The 20,157-nt window shown below is 33.5% G+C and overlaps 1 protein-coding gene across 1 annotated transcript; it reads left to right on the top strand.

Moving 5' to 3' along the window:
• Positions 1 to 5,213: 5,213 nt before the first annotated feature.
• LOC114179077 (two-pore potassium channel 3-like) lies at positions 5,214 to 18,623 on the top strand. The gene is made up of 2 exons (XM_028065284.2): positions 5,214 to 6,604; positions 17,928 to 18,623. Exons 1-2 carry the CDS (start codon positions 5,475 to 5,477, stop codon positions 18,073 to 18,075), a joined length of 1,278 nt encoding a protein of 425 aa, XP_027921085.1. The 5' UTR covers positions 5,214 to 5,474; the 3' UTR covers positions 18,076 to 18,623.
• The last annotated feature ends 1,534 nt before the right edge of the window (positions 18,624 to 20,157 follow it).

Consider the following 20,157-nt stretch of genomic DNA (forward strand, 5'->3'; position numbering starts at 1 on the left):
GCCTTAATGTTGTTGTAGTTGAAAGCATAGGGCACGAACTTGACGAATAGTAGAGAGAGCAACCCAGGGAACCTTACGGAGGAGAGGAGCAAGGGTTTTCTCCTACAGGTAGAGCTATTTCTGAACGAGGCAATAATGACACACAAAGGTTTCGACGACTTGGTAGCGTGAGGCAGAGGCCATCATTACAAATTAACCACCACGCAAGCCTCTAAGCCTCATCATCATTGACCTTACAGGAGATCGTGAGAGCCCATCTCCATATCTACACTACCACGAACGACATCAACAACGTAGCTCCATCACATTAGATCTTCACACTCCAACCATCGCATGTGTCGTCGGGAATTGCAGCTACACCATTCGTGAAGACAAACAAATGTGGTGGGAGAAAGAGCTTTGGATGTAGTAGTGACGAGTATCAGTGAAAAGGCTAGCAGGATGAGATGATTGGTTCTTTGGATTGAGGTGGAGGTTGGGAGAAGAAAATTTTGGGTTAAGAAAAAAGGGAACTGAATGTGAAATGAGGTGTGGGTGTTGGGTCGAGAAAAAGAAACCCTAAACACCCTCTGTTTTTTTTTGTTTAAAAATAAAAAAAAAACTACTTTCTTCATCGGTTATAATTAGAATCGATATCGAAAGTCTTCTTAAATATTACAAAAGTATTACCATTTCACTTTCTATATTAATTCTAGCTCTAACCGGTATAGAAAATATCATATTATTTACAAAATTGTCACCACATCATTTTCTATATCTAGTGAATTAGAACCGATATAATATATTGCTATAAAAAAAGTGTTTGTTTACACTAGTAATATTTACTTTTCTTGGATTTTGTTGATCTGTATACATCCACAGTTGAAGTGTTTAGATTTCTTAAACTCGTAACAAGCAACATGTGATTTCTTATCTTTGATCTCTTATTTTTGTTGAATCATTTTTTGCCTATAATCTCTTTTTATTTTCAACATGTGGTGCATTTTACGTGAGATGAAGGAAATTTCATCATTTACTTCACAATGAACATCATATGAATATTTGTCTATAGGTTCTTCTACTATGAGTTCATTAGTTGAGGTGAACAACGATAATCTTCTCCTTCTTGATCACACCATCTTATTCTAGCTCTAGTTTACACACCTTTAACATTCGAATAAGCTCTTCATGAAACATGTTTCTTGGATTTGGACTATTTTAATGGTTATAACTTGTGGTCTCCATAAGAACTCACCCTAAGAAATATGTTGTGATACCAACACCAATAACAATTGGGCTTTTAACAACAATTTAAAAGAACTTCCAAATAGAGTCTTAGAACTATTGTTAATCCAACTGTCGTGAGTTTGCATTTTTAATGATAGTTAAATGACACTATGTCATGTGGTATCAAACCAACAATGATAACGACTAGCGATGACATTGTTTAATAGTTCTTTTTAACAATGGTGATTTAGTGAGCAACCAGTGACGACACACTTAAAGTGATGATGATTAATGGCGACGACATTCAAAGGGTCAACGACTACAAGCTTCAATGGCGATGGCACAAAGTTCGACGAGGGAAGAAACCACTCCATGCAAATAAGGAGTAATCCCACACAAAAAAGCAACAACCTTGGTGGGAAGACGACCAAAGAGCCTTTGTGGTACGAAGACTGGCAAGCTTGGAGGTGCGACATGTTGCAAGCTTGAAGGGGTGGTGTGTAGAGAAAGTAAATTGGAAAGAAGAAAAGGAAGAATTCACACAAAAAAGAAAACCGTGAGCACGAAAGTGAAAAAGAAAATCTTCTTAAGAAACATAATTTTTAATGACAGTTAGTCACAAAACCGTTGTCGTATGTAAGACTTTTAACGATGGTTCTCAATAGAATCGTCATCGCATGTCTTGATATAACTTTTAACAATAGTTCCCTAGTAAACCATCATTAAAAAAATTCACAATAATTACAATATTTTCACTACGTTTTTTTTTATGACGATGTTTCTATAAGTGCAACTAAAAGAAAAAGTTATCTATAAAAACAAGTAGACAAAGGTTTGTATAAAGCTTAAATGAAACATTGAGTAATTTTTCAAATCATGCAATTAGATGCTTAAAGGGGTTGATTAAAGGTTTCATAAAAGCATTCAAATTTTTTTTCCAAAACATGTTTAGAAATGGATAAGAGAAACATTGTTTAAGTAATATGATGAGACATTAAACACTTTTGGTTTATAACTAGTCCACCCATAACTTCTGTGACATTTAGTTTTCTAGTCTAAATTTCAAAGAGTTTCACTAAAATATTTATAAGTATTTTTCATTATCATTTTTTACTTACATGATTACATAACGCCTTTCTAAACTATACATCAATAAAGTTATTTTATACATGGTTTCGTGTTCAATTGAGTGGATATGAAATAAAATAACCATTTTTCACACAAGTGTGAAATATGTACAGTGAAATCATACTATTTTGTAAGTCGTCTAATAAATGATTTTTCTTAAGAACTAAAAGCTTTTAAATGATGAAATAATAAGAGCTTATGCACGTAAATGATTTTTTCGTGAATGTTTCATAAGATCTTCATGTGCATGACAAAATTATATTTATAAATATCACAAAAGATCTATTATTATGACCCAATGTTTTGGTCCACATGACATCAATTGTCTCTTGGTAGAGGTTAGGTGAACCAAGTCACAATCGAATTGTGGTGTTTGAACTATTACATTCATAAGTAAAAAGAATTGCGTCCTAATTATGAGTTGTAACTTTTGACCTAATGGTAAACACTTGATCTAACAATTGGTTTCAAAATCATTATCTTTGGTTGTTGGTTAATTGTCCATGAAGGGCAACTTACGTCTATTTAGACTATAAATAATCTTATTCACATTCAATAAACTTATTAAATATACCAAAATTTGATATTATTACTAAAACTCAGAATAATTTGTTAACAATTGTGAAATTTATATCTAATTGTCTATTCTTAATAAGTTTCGCATCTTAATATACTAATTTACATAAATTTCAAACTTTTGATAAAATATATTTTGAATAAATTTTGAACTTATAATACATTTATATTTGCCGATAAACTATTTTAATAACAATTTTTTACTTTCAATTATTACACTTTATGTATTATGTCTATTACTATATATATATAATTACTTTTAATCAAATATAACGTAAAAATGTCATACATGTACGCAAATATCTTACTTTTATTGTATTGACGGTTAAAGAAGAATATACTATAAAAGTTATAATATTAAGTAAAATGTTAAAATAATAAATTAGTTTATAAATATATATTTATAACTATGTACAGATATATTATGTATCTTGTTTCTTGTTTTTTCAATTATAACTTCTTCATAACTACTTTTTATTTAATTTTAGAAAATTATTCTTAATATAAAAATTATTTTTCAGTTTTATAATTTTAGTAACTACTTTTTTTATTCAAATAATTATTTATTATAAGAAAATAATTATTTTTTTATCATTATAATAGATATTTTTTCTAAATTTAAATAATTACTTATAATAAAAAAAATTTACACAATATAACTTATAATATTTTTTATTTCGATAACTAAAATTTATTTTATTTTTAATTATATCTATAACTATATATACTTTTTGTTTATTAATTTTATCCTTTTACTTATTATTTCTAATTTTAAATAATTTTTATAAATATTTATAAAATGGATAGCATATTTATAAACAATATGGTTATGAAAATAAACAGTATATATATAAAATATAAAAATAAAATTATTGTGTATCACTATTAACATTTTATGTCTTAAAAAAGGTAAAATTAAATTAGTCATAAAATTAATAAAATTGTTTCTAACGAGTGATGAAAAATAAATAAAATTATATATATATATATATATATATATATATATATATATATATATATATATATATATATATATATATATATATATATATATATATATATGGGTGGACCTTGGTGCGCATTATTTATTTTTATTTTTTATAGGTTAGTAATTAAAATTTATAATTTTCAAAAAATATAATTTAATTATAGGTAAAATTTAGTTATTTAATTAATTTAATAAGGATAAAAATATTTATCATCTTTTTTACTAACTCATTTATTATTGATTAATTATTTCATAACTAAATTTTTAATATAATATTCAATAGAAAATTAATTTAAAAATTTAACTTTAGAGTTTTATTATTAATACTCTTAATTATTCAAATTTAAGAAATTTATTAATCATATTTAAACTATAATAATCTTTGACAAAAATAAGAAGTACATTTTACTTAAACAAAATATTTATTTTTTGTTAAGCAAGATTATGAAATAAAATAGAAGATAAATTTTTTGTACATAATATAATTATTTACATTGAGAAAAAAAAATACAATTGAAAATTTATCACTATTAGAGTTCTTCATATTTCATGAAATTTTTTTTTCAAGAAAAGATTCTTTTTTACCACTTTTAGTTTTAATTGAACGCTAATTCTTTCATGAATAATTATTTCTTACAAAATTATAAAATTTGTAAATATTTTTTACGAATTTAAATCAAAACTAACAGACAATATATCTTTTTAATAGTGTATATTTTAGCTTAATCATTGATGAGTTGAATAATTTTAAAATATAAAAAAAATCTATTAAATATATCTGATTTATTTTATAGTTATAATTAAATTATATATTTATTTTTATTGTACTAATGATAAAATATATAAGTTTTAAAATATTATTTTGACTCTCCATATGAATTCTTACCTAAAAGTTTAATAAATAGTTAAAAAATAAAATACAAAAATTAGAACATTTATTCTTTTTCAAAAAAACGTTATAGATTGGTAAAGTAAATAATATTAATGAAGTTAAACATAATTTTTAGGTAATAAAAACCCAATATATTAATGAGGTCAAACATGTGTTTTTTATTAGGAAAATATTAAAAATTATGAAATGTCAATTGAGTGTCGAAGAAAAAAGTTATGAATAAGGCAATAATTTGATGTATTTATTAATTTTTGAGAGAAGATAATCTCGTTAAAAAAAAAAAAGGAAAAAGATTTGGGCAACTTGCCACCAAGAAGCGCGTGAGTGTAGCATCTACCATGGGAACGAGTGGTACCCAAATCAATGAATCACAGAAAACATGTTTTGTCACCTCCCACGTCAACACCGTCCTTATTCTTGTACCCATGTTATGTTATGTTATGTACTGCAAATGCAATGCAAACCTCTCTCTCTTTTCTCTATCTGTTATAACTTCCATCCTCCCCCCTTTGCTCATCAAAAACTCTTAACACAACAAAGACTCTCTTTTGCATTTTCACAACCAATTTAGCTTCATTCTCAAACCCACCCTTCTCTGCAAAACTCTTCCTTTCTCCAAAGCCACCGTCTTTTCCTGGGTTCAATCGTTTATCTTTTTCTGAACCCGGAAAATCGCATACCCTTATGGAAAAGGAACCTCTACTCCCATATTTCAGCCCCAGAAAGAAGCCCCTGGCATTGTCACCACTACGTCCCTTGCCAGAGCACGAAGACATGGTTCATCCAATGACCCCCATGGAATTCAAGGACCGTCTCATCTTTGGACCTGTTTGTGCTACCCCAAGGGACCCTACACCTTTGGCTGATGCCTTAACACTCCCCCACAATTCCCCAAAATGTTCCTCTTCTACCTCGCAGGACTGTGCATCGCCTTCACGGTTTGATTCTCAGTCGCAACAACCATCCTCTTGGCTCCTTGACCCCAATTACTCCTGCCGGAAAACAAACCTTCACCGCTCCAAAACCGCGCCGGCCATGGCGGTGATCAGCGATTTCAACCCCCAATCCTCTGTGCCAAGGCCGCAATTTGGCAGCCAGAGTGTTGTGCGCCAGGGTGTGATTCTTCTTGCTCTTTATTTGGCATTAGGGGTTGTCATTTATTGGTTCAATCGTAATAATTTCTCAGCTTCCGAGACTCATCCTGTAGTTGATGCATTGTATTTTTGTATAGTCACAATGTGCACAATAGGATATGGTGACATCACTCCGAATAGCACAGCCACTAAACTTTTCTCTATATTGTTTGTATTGGTGGGGTTTGGATTTATAGACATATTGCTGAGTGGGATGGTTAGCTATGTGCTTGATTTGCAGGAGAGTCATATGTTGACAGCAGTGAAGGGGAGGAGGGGTGAGAAGGATGGAAAGTCTTATATAATTGATGTGAAGAAAGGGAGGATGAGGATCCGTTTGAAGGTAGCGTTGGCGTTGGGAGTTGTGGTGATTTGTATTGGGGTAGGTGTGGGGGTTATGCATTTTGTGGAGAAGCTTGGATGGTTGGACTCTTTTTATCTTTCAGTTATGTCGGTTACTACGGTCGGGTATGGAGACCATGCTTTCAAGACCATGCATGGCCGGATCTTTGCTGCAATTTGGTTGCTCGTGTCAACTCTTGCCGTGGCTCGAGCGTTCCTCTATTTGGCTGAGGCAAGAGTGGATAAGCGGCACAGGATGATGGCGAAGTGGATTCTTGGTCAGGATATGACTGTTTCTGAGTTTCTTGCTGCAGACATAGACAACAATGGCTTTGTGAGGTATGGACTGATTCATTTCGATCTCATAAAAATTCACTGATTTTTGGCATTGATTGATGTTCTTGTTCATCAAAGTAGAGCACATAAATGTATTTACCACCTACAAGCCCCTCACCCATGCATCATGAACCACTTTTTGAATTATGAATTCAGAATCCGATTAAATCCCTACAGATATCACCCAACTAAATTTCAGTTCTTTGACTTACTTTGTTTCTATTTTCTCACTGCTTTCTTACAGTGATTGTAGTAGAGTTGAGCCTCAATAATGTAATGATTTATTGGCTCTTTGTGATTTTCTTTTATTGATTATAAACATTTGTATCTAAAACCACCAGTTGGCCTAAAGCCGTATATGGTTCTTTGGTAAATTGGACAGCTTGCATGCCATCAGAAACTTTGTCTGAAAAAGTGAAACTTGAAAAGGTAAATGGTGGGTTCAACCATAAGAATGACAAAAGGGAAAGTAAAAAAATGGGATGTTGATGGAGTTGATCAAACATATCCTTTGCCTAGACTTGCTACCAGATATTCAATAATTCTTAGTGTTAGATAATTCTCTAGAATTAGTTCCCCTATCATATTCTTTTTAATCGTGATTTATTTTCATAATTGGCTAAGATTATCATTATATATCAGGGCTATGCTATAGGTTTCATGAACATATTAAATATATCAAATGCATTGTAATACATATTATTTGGTCTCATCATGAGATTAGAGTGGCACCATTCTCCATGATCTGTCCTGTCACTGCTTTGCTATTGAGCGCCCTAAAAGTTGGAGTTATATTTTAATTTCATGATTATCCTTACAAATTAATCGTCTTTTTGTGTTATTTTAACCCTTTAATGTCTTTTTTCGTTTTAACACCCTTGCACCATGTTATTCCTTCCTGCTAGTCCAGGTTTCTTCTGATTGTGTTTTTCATTCCAATGTCTCCTTCTCCATCCTAGCTTTCAGCATGCATTTTATCAGCGTGTTTCAGGAATGTTTCTGACTACTGTGTGCTCCTTCTAGTAGTTCTTGACAATCTATTTCATGGGTTTCTTCCATCACTGTGACATCACGGGCATGCACTAACACCCATGTTTCTCTTCAGACTTTTATCTCGTCCTCCACTCATTTTTTTCATGAGTTTTGGTAGAATTATTTATTCTGTTAATCTCTTTTATAGATTTCTACTACAGTGATATCTTCAGGATGACATCCCCGTTTGTCTTTGGTTCTTGTCTCACCTGACATTAACTTTTGTGACATGTTTCAAATAATCTCCAGTCATCTTTGCCAATCCTCCACAGTCATGCCTGACTCACCCAAGTTCAAACCACAACTTTTCAGTAATTTTTGTCATTATTAACTAAGTTGTTGGCATTTACTTCAGTAATATAAAATACGATGTAATTGTTGGGAATGCATTGTAAATTGTAGAGAATGCTCGCCATGTAGTGGTGCAAAGTATGCATTCATTATTTAGTTCTAGTTCAATTTTTTGTACATGGTTTTACTTCTTATGTTGTATTTGGATGAGATAATTTAGAAGGATAATCCATTTATTTGAATAATTTAAAAGTCTTTACAATAAAATGACTTTTGATAAAGTAATTACAAAGAAATTGAAATTTAAGAAAATTTGGAAGGTCTAGCCAATTCAGCATAGGCTGAAGGTCGAGTTGACTCGGCATAGGCCTAAGGTAGAGCCGATACCGCCTGAGCAGAAGGTCAAACCGATTTGGCTGGGGACGAAGGACAACCCGAGTTGGCTATGGACAAAGGTCAAGATGAGTTCGCCATGCCAAAGATCAAGACAACTAGACCCGAGCCAAACATAGAGATGGGTTACCACAAGCCGAAGGTCGAGATGAGTTAGTCAGGTCAAAGGTCGAGTTGGCCCAAGCCTACGGTTGAGACGAGTTGGTCAGAGCGAAGGTTGAGACGAGTTGACATAGGCCAAAGGTCAAGCCGATTTGGCACAGGCCAAAGGTCAAGCCAATTCGACACAGGTCGAAGGTTGAGCTGATTTTGGACGAACCAAAAGTTTATCCGATTCCTACTAGGATGAATGACGAGCTGAGTCGATTGTGGCTGAAGGTTGAGATGAGTCGTTCAGGCCAAAGGTTGTGATGGGTCAGAAGGTCATGATGGGTTAGCACGGGCCAAAGATCGAGATGGGTCAGCACGAGTCGAAGGTAGAGACGGGTTGGCACGGGCCAAAGGTTGAGATGGGCCGAAAGCCAAAGGTCGAGACGGGTCGGCATAAGCTAAAGGTTGAGATGAGGCGATTCGGTCTGAACCAAAGGTTGAGGCCGGTTGATTGAATCGAAGGTCAAGATGATTCAACATAGGCTGAAGGTTGAGCCGATTCGACATAGGCTGAAGGCTGAGCCGATTTGACATAGGTCGAAGATTGAGCCAATTTGTCCTAGGATGAATGACAAACCAAGTAGGTCATGGCCAAAGGTTGAGACGAGTCAGCTGGGCTGAAGGTCGACATGAGTCGGTCGGTCTGAAGGTCAAGACAAGTCGACACGAATATGGGTTTTGGACAAGTCGATCCAGGCCGAAGATTGAGACAAGTTGGCCCCAGTCGAAGGTTGAGACGAGTCAGCTTAGACCGAATGTTGAGTTAAGTCAACTCAGGCTTAAGTGTAAAGTCGAATTATCCAAATATTTTTAAGACAAAAATTTGCCTTAAAAGAGAAATTAAATTTCTTCATCCAAACAAGAAAATCGAAATTTAAGATATTTCAATTACTCCATCCAAACAAACTATTTATGAAATGAAGAAAATTCAATTGTAAGTAATAAACTATTTATGAAATGAAGAAAATTCAATTGTAAGTAATTCAATTGCAATGTATTTCAATTTCTTGGAATTATTAAAATTCCTTATCCAAATTCAATGTTAGGCTTCTTCTTGTTGCAAACATCAAATTAAAAAAACTAGACAATAAGATTCTCTACCAAGTAGTGTATTTTTTATTGGGCTGTTACAATAGTTAGCATGCTCAACACAGTAATCTACATCAGTGTTTCCATTTGTGTCTATGTGATGTTTTCCTCATTATGTTATATTATATTGAGCTTAAGCTTTAGAACCGGATGGCTATACTGTCCATTATTCACAGTCGGTTCTTGTGTTTTTTTCGAATGGGAGTAGAGCTTTATGTTGTATTCTATCGCCTCTTCTCAAAATGTTGTTGTTGCATCATTCTGGCTTCAGTTGTATCTTGAATATAAATCAAACTAATTCAAGCAAAACTGACATCTCTAGTTGTAGTAGACAACGAGGACACCTGTGGGGGGAAAATCCAAAGATTTGTACCTTATTTTAAACTTTTTTTGGGTGTGAAGGAAGGAGTAGTCTCCACTTAGGGATTGGTGGCTAGGCTTTTACCATAAGGTGCTTATAGTGGATTTTGAAACCTTGCACTGCAGTAATGTCCTTCCACATGGAGTTAAGGGTCCATTTGGTTCAAGAAAACTAATTTTGTTTTCATTTTCTATTTTCGCTATATCTTATTTCAAAAGTTTGAATATGAAAATGTGAAAACAAAAAATGAAAACAAGAAAGAATAGAAAGTTATTTTGCTCTCGTATGTGAACTTTTGAAAATAGAAAACACCAATAAAACTAGTTAACATTTTTCTAATTAATTGTGATTACAAAATACATTTTCTCAAACCAAATGGTCCCCAGTTTTCCAACTGAGCCACATCTTGTGGTTTGCTATATTTGAAACATGTCCATTCTATACATCTAGCTCAATCATTGATACCTGCATATTGCTCATGAAGACATGAAAGATTTCATGTTAATAATGAGGAATTAACTTATAGTAGTTAAAGAACAAAGGATGTGATAACATGAAGAATATGGGCAGAAACTGTGTTCATTCACCTTCTTGTTGTTTGTTGAACTTTAAAGTAGTACTTGATGAAGGATTATCTTGTTCCTTTTTAAGATTATTGAATATGGTGTGAGTTGATTAAGAAAGCTAAGTGAAATCCCCACTGGACATTAAGATAGCAAGCTATCTAGATGTGAAGGTTTTTTTCACAAAGTTCAAGAGAAGAAGATGATGGATTGATTCAAAACAAAAAGGAAATGGAAAGCACATAAACCATAGAAAACCAAGAACAAATTAAAGGAAGAAGAAAACATAAAATGGAAAGGAAAGAAATGGTAAAAATGTGAGAAGCACGCCACTACAAGGCTAGGCTAGAAGCCATGGCAACCTTGAAGATGAGTGGGTGTGTGCCGCCACTTGCTATGCAAGATAAGGCTTAAAAGTATTCACTCCCTAGGGAGGAAACTCTCACAAATGGTTGAGACACAAGAGTGTTTTTACTTCAAAATGTTCAACCCTTTTACATGTCTAGGAGCACCCCTTATATAGAAGAGTTTAGGGGCCTCTAAGCAAATAAAAGATACCTAAGGATGTCTCTACAAAAACCTAACCCTAGCTTCTAGAAACTAGGTCAAATAAGGTTACAAAAAATGAGAGACAAAAGAGCTAACTATGGTGTGTGCAAGGCTAATTTCGTTCTAGCACAAAAGGAGACAAAGAATATGTCTCATATGTCTCCAAAATGTGGCCAAAGTGTGCAAACAACAAAGGAGACCAAAGGTACATAGGTACACTTGTTTTATGCCTTTTACTTTATGCTTTATGCCTTTGCTTTACTCTCTCCTTCACATCATTTATGCTCCCCAATCACCATGCGCCACCTAGCATGGCTTTCTTACTCCTAATTAACCTACAAAGCAAATAAACATAGATTAGCATGTTGGCTTAAGTCAAGTCAACTATAGTCAACAAGTCAAACCTAGTCAAAGGTCAACAAGTCAACTAAAGTTGATTCAACTAAGTCAACTTAGGGAATCAAAAATAACAAACACAAATGAAAGGGATGAAGGATTAATGAACTTCCTTTCTAAACATGCTTAGTCTTCTTAAGCATGTGCCTTCATCCTTGGTTGGGGTCAATCCTTCATCAGTACTCAATGACCATGATAGAACTTTTGACAGTAATGGCAAGAAGGGTCAATCTTTACTTGAATAACAGGGAAGATCTCCCTTTGTGACTGATACCAGGTCCAAGTATGTTGAGAGGTCTTCTTTGTGAATGATATACACTCCAGATATTTTGACAGGTCTTTGGACCACTCCTCACTATTTTATAATTCTGAAGAAGTTCCCTCACAGCATCCCATCCCAACGCTTTTCACCTTGTCCTTAAGGGGAAATTAGAGGAGTTGTTTTGAGAGGAAGAATCTGTGGTAGTTTGTTTATAAAAGATTAGTAACATAGACTAAGAAGTTACTAATATTCTATTAAACCGCTTCATATAAAAAGCATAAATCATATTAGATTACGATCCATTATTTTATGAGCATAACAACATTAATTGAAATTAAAAGCAGAACCATAACAGTCTAACAAACAAATTAAAAAAATTCTTACAAAATGGGAAACAAACTATGTTTGTCAAAAAACTTTTATGGGCACGAGTTCATAAAATCTTCTCCTTGCCTAAATAGCGGCTTTGGTTCTGCAATAAATTAGCTTGACTTCTCCTTCTCTTTGCACGTCTCTTAAGAAAAACAACTTAATCTTAAAATGCTTAGTCGTGTCATGGAAAAGGGATTTTAAGAAAGTTGAATTTAAGCCTAACTCAATCTTGCAAAACAAACTAGTAAGTTGAGGTTTGCATCCACTTATATAGTATAATTTGACCATAACTCTTTGATGTGTGATCTCCAAAACACTTCCTTATGCCGAGTATGAGATTATATTTGTGGGTTTTGCTGAGACGAACAAACTTGACTAGGATAAGCTATGAATGACTTTGATACCATGGCATGTATATTGAAGGTGTCATTTGCATATTCTTTCTCGTTATATGATTTTATTGCGCACAACCTACAACTACTTTGATCTTGCACAAATGCTTCATGTTTTCAAAATAAGTAAGCAACCTTGGTTTTGGATTTAAAGAGAAAAAATCCAACAAAATTTGGTATAATCATTAATAAGTGTAATATAATATTTATTACCATATAGAGATGATAGTCTCTAAGATCCTCCAACATCTGGATGTACTAGTTGCAACTTGTGTCTTGCACCCCACGATGTTGAGGAAATGGTCTTCTAATTAGCTTGCCATATTTACAAGCAACCCTCTTGTCATCAAGTATTGTCACACCTTTAACCAAGGCATGTTTTTGCATGTATAACAATCCATCAAGATGAAAATGCTCGAGTCTCTTGTGTCATTATTCAACATTGTTGGCTGTGCTTAAAAAAGCAATCTAGTCCTCCATCTGATTTAGAGCATAACTTCTCATTTTCACCTAAATACATTTTTGTTTTGCTTTTTTCGCCTCTGATCAACCACTGATTGTTTTTAAATATGGCTTTATTGCTGCTTTTCACAAGTTGTGCAAGACTAAGGAAATTTTGGTCAATATCAGACATATATATAACATAAAACATTATATATTTATTTCAAACCTGTCTAGCTATCAATAGCAATGGTCCCTTTTCCCTTGACGGATGAAATCACCAATGCCAATTTTTACTTTGAAAATGACTATTTTATTAAGCTCTTTAAAATGCTTCTTGTCAATTGGTCATATGGTCTATGCAACTACTATTTGTTAGGCATGAGTCACTAGAATTGTTGGTTTTGCTAAACATGTTATGGCAATTTGGCAAAAAGTTGCTCATCTTTTTGTTCCTCCATAGTCACCTTATCTCCTCTTTTATAGACTTGTACATTTGCTCTATATGTCTTATATTGCCACCTTTTCTGCATTTGACATTTGGCCTCCACCAACACCTTTTTTGAGGATGATTTAATTTTTGACAATGTGGACAAGGAGGAAAAGTCTCTTCTTGCTGCTTGTTGGGGCCTTTTTGATTTTTTGTTCTTCCATTTGCTATTTTTCTTTTGGTCTTTCAAACGTCTTGAGTTTTGTGCTTTTATTTGAAAAACACCTTGTACTATACTATCTCCTCCTGTCTCATCGTTCTTCTTTGCTCCTATGCCTGTAAAACTTTTATGAATTCTGCAAGGGCAATGGTTGGCAGATCTTTTGACCCCTCTAAAGCGGATATCTTCAATTCATATTTTCCTTAAAAGTGTCAAGAATTTTTTGTACAGTTCTTTCATCTGGAAAGTCCTTACCAAGAAGTTGCACTTTGTTTGCTATGCTTAGGAGTCTGTCAGCATAGCGTTTGATGGAATCTGTATCTTTCATGCTATGCACCTTGGATTTTTTGATCAAGTTGAGAGCTTCCATGCTTTTGGTTCTTTCACAATCATGATTTTTTTTGTTTGAGGTACTCCCAAATGGCTTTTGAGATTTCAAGTTCATAATTCTTCTAGATTTTGTTTTTGACTTAGCTTTAGCCTTTCTTGTCTTCATCTCTACGAGTCTTCATTTGAGCTAGGGTGGGAATTTTAGGTACCCCAGAAACATCATAGTGGTCTTCTAATGCCTCCAAGGATCTAATGCTTCAAGATGAACAATCATCTTTGCAGTCCATAATTTGTACTCACCATCAGAAGTAGGTGCGCTGGTTGTGTGTGCTATATCTCCTTCCATTGTTGCTTTTCATAGATTCCTCAAGATACCAATTTGTAGTATTTGGTTTATAAAAATAGGAAAAAGAAAAGGAGTGACAGAGACTGGGAAGTTACTAATATGCTCTATATAAAGAGCATAAGTTATATCAGATTACAACCCCTTATTTTATGGGCATATCAATATTAATTGAAATTAAAAACAGAACCATAAAAGTCTAACATTTTAAATGTAAACAACTTAAAGAAATTCTTACAGAGTACAATCTGTCAAACAACTTTTATAGGCATATGTTCAACAAAATCTTCCACTGGATGATGAGGGCGTTTACTGCTCCTTGATCGCCATACCTAAATGTTAACATACCTTTTGGTTGGGGTTGTAATCCCCATTACTCAGTTAGGACTGGTTAGAGAGGTTGTGGCACTGTTGATGCTGCCAATGCCTTCTTTAGTGAGAATGCATGGAAAATTGGATGGATGCAAGCATGTTTTTGTAAGTCTAGCTTGTATAATACCTTGAAACAAACTATCCTTTTTTATTTCAATTTGGATTGATGTTAGCTTCCTTCTAAATGTACTTTCAAACTAAAAGATACAGAGATCATCCTTCTTCAGATGTACGTTTGACATCCAAATGTACTTTTAAACTTTTCTCCAAACATACACTTCTTTTGAGAAGAATATTACAACGCTAGAATAGTATATATGGAAATTCTGCAACAGCAGGTTGATGTCTTTGTTAAAGCCCGGTGAAGTCACAAAGCCAGGCTTGTGTCTTTGAAAAGCTATGGGGCTTTGAAATCTCTAATCTCATTGTGCGCAAATTCTTTCTTAGGGAAGATTTGGATGGAGGTCATGGGTCAACAAGTAGAGAGAATATTGAAACAATGATGTCACAAATGGCAAAATAGAGTTCTGAACTAACTGGAATGACAGCATGGCAGTGAGAGATTGGCAATGGTGACCAGACAGAATAAACAGGAACTCAGAGATAAATACAGTTGTTATGATATGCTGGAGATGTCATAGTGGTAGAAGAAACTGATGATAGAGATGGTTGCAACAAAGAACACGACCAAGGAGTACTAGAAGGAAGACACAATAGCTGGAAAATTGTTTTAAACATGCTGGAAAATTGCACAATGTAGGCTAAGATAGAGAAAAGGACTGCGGAATGAAGAAGGCAGCTAGAAGAGAGCTGAACACCCCGAAAGGAATATATAACAAAGCTAAATGTCAAAATGCGTTGGAGGGTTGACAACATGAAATATGGTTAATTTGAAGTAAGAATTATGAAATTAAAGTAGAATAATAAAATGTAAACTTTTAGGAGTTCCTGCTGCAAAAATATTGACCAAAAATGTCACAGGGTGATACCACTGTAATTCCTCTTTGAAATTAGGTGTTGATAGTATATCTAGTGTTAGGCTATTCTTTGTACCAGTCTTACTCTTTTAACTAGTTTGTTAAGCTGACTCACACAACATCTTATAAAAGTTAGTTAGCCAACTGTCATCTTGTAAGAAAAGCTGCAGTCTGTTGTTGAACAGTTAGATCTTATCTGGCTAGGTTGCAGCTCAAGCTAACCAGCTTTCACTATGTAAGAGCTTGAAAAAAGTATATAAGAGGACAATCCTCGTGTTATAAGCGGATTTTGTGAAGTAGAGCTAAACTCATTCAAATTATTGTAGATGGTGATATATCATAAAATATTATCTCCTATTCATATTTCGAACTACATTAAGAACAAATCACGATTATATAAGAAAACATGGTAATTAATCGGTGAATAATGAGGAAATGGGGAAACTGATGATAGAGGGTAGTCTAAAATATGCTGAGATAATTTTGAATATTTCCATATGTTATAACAAAAGCATAGCATTTTCATTTTAGAAAAATTCAAGTATTGCAATTTATATAGTTAGTTGTATCTGCTGACCAAAATAAATATATATATAGTTAGTTGTATCTAGTGAAGTAAGACATATGAGTACTGTATTCCAAAACACATGAGCCATAAATGACACCAAAATAGGATATTCCCTGGATTCACATTTAGTAATTTTGTGTATTGTTGTACTTTTCCCTTTTTAGAGTATCTTGCCTTCATAACAACATCAATGTTACACTGTAATGTGATGATTTGTGCCTACGCAAACCATTGACCTCTAATTCATTCGTTTTTCTTACAGTTTTTCTCAATCTCTCTCTATTTAGATCTACTCTCATCAACAGGGCTTATGTATAAGTCTTCTCATGTATAGTGAGAATGCATTCTTTTATAATCTTGTCATGTCTAAGATATTCACTCATCTGATTCAACTTTCTCTTCTCTGTAATATGGAGATTATTCTCTTATTAACTTTTCGGCTCAACACTTAGTTCTATACATCATGCACATCATATAGCTACAGGATTTTTTCCCCTCAATCTTGAGTGATACTTTTGTTTTTTGTCATACGTTAAGTGGACTCCTCCTTCAATCCTATGGTATACATCACCTTCCATTTTTCCATCCTTTTGTATGATGGAGCCAAGATACTTAAACTGTGTGACTTGTGGTAAGGGCATGGTTTCCGATTTTCTCCAAGTTGTAATGTGTGTCTCATATTAAACATACATGTGTTTCCATAACTTATGTCTGCAGCTGCATCTTTGATGTTCCCATTTATTTCCTTTCTCAGTTCTTTGACTAGGACTATGTCATCTCCACAAAACATCTATCATGGCATAGACTCTTGGATATGCTTAGTAAACACATCTAAGTCGAAGGTGAACAGATAGGGCTCAAAGTTTACCTTTGAGACAAACTTATACGAAAATTTGTTGTGAACTCACCTTTTATCTTCACAGTTGTCATGATAGGCATTATGTACTCCTTTTTTCTTTAGGCCTTCCACTCCACATAGCCTCTCTTGGAAGTAGGAACAGTATATATGCCTTCCAAATCAACTAAAAATCATATATAGGTCTCTTTGATTCCTTTGACATCACTTCATCAACTGTTGTCCTAGTATATTGTTTCCATTGTTGACATCATTTAGATTTTCAATGTCAGTCTTTTGTATTAATCTTTGCACAATTACCCTCTTCCGTAGCATTGTAGTATGTTTATAATCTTAATTCTTCCTTTAATTCGAAGAAATTTGTATATCTCCTTTGTTCTTGTATATGTGGATTAAAGTGCTTCGCACATGTAGCATTTTACAGGCCATAGTCTTGTTAGAAAACTGTAACCCAACTAATGCATTTCTCTTCTGGACCCCTTCATCTGGGCTTCACAAGATAATATATATTCAATTAATTGATTTATTTTTATAATGAATTGTGCTTTTCTTTTCTTAACTGCATTATCTATGGATTTTCATCTAATGTTTCTCCCCATAATGGTTGAGACTGGTATATAATTTTGAAATATTGTCTGCATGCAGATTCTTTCAATTGTTTCTCGTAGTTATGGACATATCTTTCTCTGTTATTGTGAATTGTTGACAAATACATACAGTAATCTTCTAATAGTTTCAATGTCTCATTTTTTAACAATCTCCAAATGTCAAATTTGTATTTTTATTTTTCCTTTTCTTCGGGTCCCATCATTCTTTTCTCTTTAGTGTTATAATGTTCTTTGTCTTTTATCCTGGCAAGAAGTCTTTGCTAATTGATCAAATTTTGCAACTTAAACATTTTTGTGGTTTTACTGAATATACTAAGTTTTGGACATGCAGTAAATCAGAATATGTCATATACAAGCTCAAGGAGATGGGAAAAGTATCTGAGAAGGACGTCATGCAGGTTAGTGAGAAGTTTGATAGACTAGATGCTGGCAACTGCGGAAAAATAACCCTTGCTGATCTTATGGAGCCTCATAGTTGATGAGCTCATTGTGAATATTGAAGGGGCAAGTAGAGAAGGGAGTGTAAGATTCTCAAGTTGATGGGAACTTTCTTGTTTTGGGTGGTTGGGAGGGGATATCAGGTTTTCAAGATGCAAGGTGATTTTCCTCTACCCCTTTGTCATGATCATTAACTCATGACATATACCATGGAGGCTGATGAATTTCTGGGTTCTTTTGCCTGAGTTTCACAAATTATTTAGTGGGTGGTAAGGTGCTAACCTTGCCAAAATTCGGGTATAACCAATCACAGATTCTCACATTGATGAAATGGCTTGTGATAATGGAAGGGATCATTTAGATTGGTTTAAAGTATTAATCTGTACATAATTCTTTTGAGAATGAATTTCATTGATTCATTAGCATCTTATTTGCTCTGGGTTAGTCGTCTCTTGATTAATTGCACAATCTATTTGGAACTTCTTGGTGAGTTTCATGTATTATTTTTGCCAAGATGATTCGATTAGCTCGGTGTAATAAACTATGTGTAATATTTAAGTTCTTTATTACACATACTTATATTCACCTATGTCATTGGACAATAGTTCCAGTTCATGTGTTTTTAGATGTTGCAGATTGCAGTGCCATGTTTAACATGCATGGCACGTACAACATAGATAGTCTTGAAATGGCATAGTACCTGGTATTTGACTCCTTTAAAGTAAAAAAAACCACACTTTAGGAAATAGATAAACTGCAATAATAACCACTGATTGTAAAATCAACTGTTTGATTAGCACGTGTGTACTTTGTCATTAAAATTCAGCTTTTCTTTTTTCTAATTGGGGGAGGGGGGAAAGGGTAGTTGAATCCTACATACTGCAAGTTGTTCTGATTCCATCTCTTCTGAATTAAGGTATGCTACTTCACCCTCATGGTTGGAAAATTATATTATTATTATTATTATCATAATAAAAATAAGGAGGAGGATAAATCAAGTTATTTAAAAAATAAACATCATACTTGTTTAAATAGTTAGCTTAAAAGAAAATAGAAGTGAATATTTTAAAGTTACTTTTGGAGTAAGTAGATTTTTCTATTATTATTATTATTGAATAATTATTATAAATATGTAATAATATTTCTCTGCATATTTCTTTAATATTATAATTAGCTGAAATTTATTAAAAGAAATATAAAACGATGTAAATCTCACTTTCAATTTAGTTTTACTCATAGTTTTGTGATTTTTAACAAGTTTTAAGCAAAACCAGAGAATGTGTTAAAAAGAACAAGTTGTTGAATAAGGAAGCCTGCAGTGTCAAAATTCAAGATCTCTAAATTTGGCAACTTCTGCAATCTCTTGAAAGGGTAACCATGTTCTCGGTGATATAACTCGATTGTCCATTGTGATATGGCATAACTGTTGTATAAAATACACAAACCTCAATGCTAAGTGTGAAACCTGCAAAAATGTGTCAAGATTTTACCTTGACCTATGGTAAACTGGTCCTGAAATCTGCAGAAGGAAGCTATAACTTGTCTAGACTGTTAAAATGTTGATGAAATAACGAATTACCTTACAATTTCATGTCCTCTTCCGTTGTCATTCATTCACCCATGTTCACACCGTGCAACTGCATTATTGAGCTGACAAAGACAGTTATATTTATAGGCTCATAAATCACTACAAAACTTAACATGTAGACTAATTTTGTATTACCCTGACACTGAACCTCTATGGGAATTAGGTGCTCCTCTAACAATATTATTCATTTGTGGCGATGCTCCAAGACTGCTCTGAAAAGCCTGACATCTTTGACAAAGTTTTGTAGTTTCCTAATTAATTTCAAACTTTTGACTTTGTCCAACCCTCTTCTTTTGTGCAAACTCATGTGTAAACCCTATCAAGTTCTGAATGCATTTGTGGTGTGTTTGATGGAAGAAGTAAGCCACCATACAAAAAGGAAAATGACAAACAACAAATAGTGTGTGTGCAAAGCAAAGAGAACCATTATTTGAGGCCTTTTCAGTACTTTGAGTCTTTCTTTGACCGCTCAGAAACTTAAAAGCGTTTACACATGGTAAACTCACCCCCTTGTACCATTCTTTGATCCATGTAA

This window comes from Vigna unguiculata, chromosome 3 (genome assembly GCF_037176805.1).
Source record: "Vigna unguiculata cultivar grain cowpea cultivar isolate G323 ecotype 2 chromosome 3, ASM3717680v1, whole genome shotgun sequence".
NCBI classification, from domain to species: domain Eukaryota; kingdom Viridiplantae; phylum Streptophyta; class Magnoliopsida; order Fabales; family Fabaceae; genus Vigna; species Vigna unguiculata.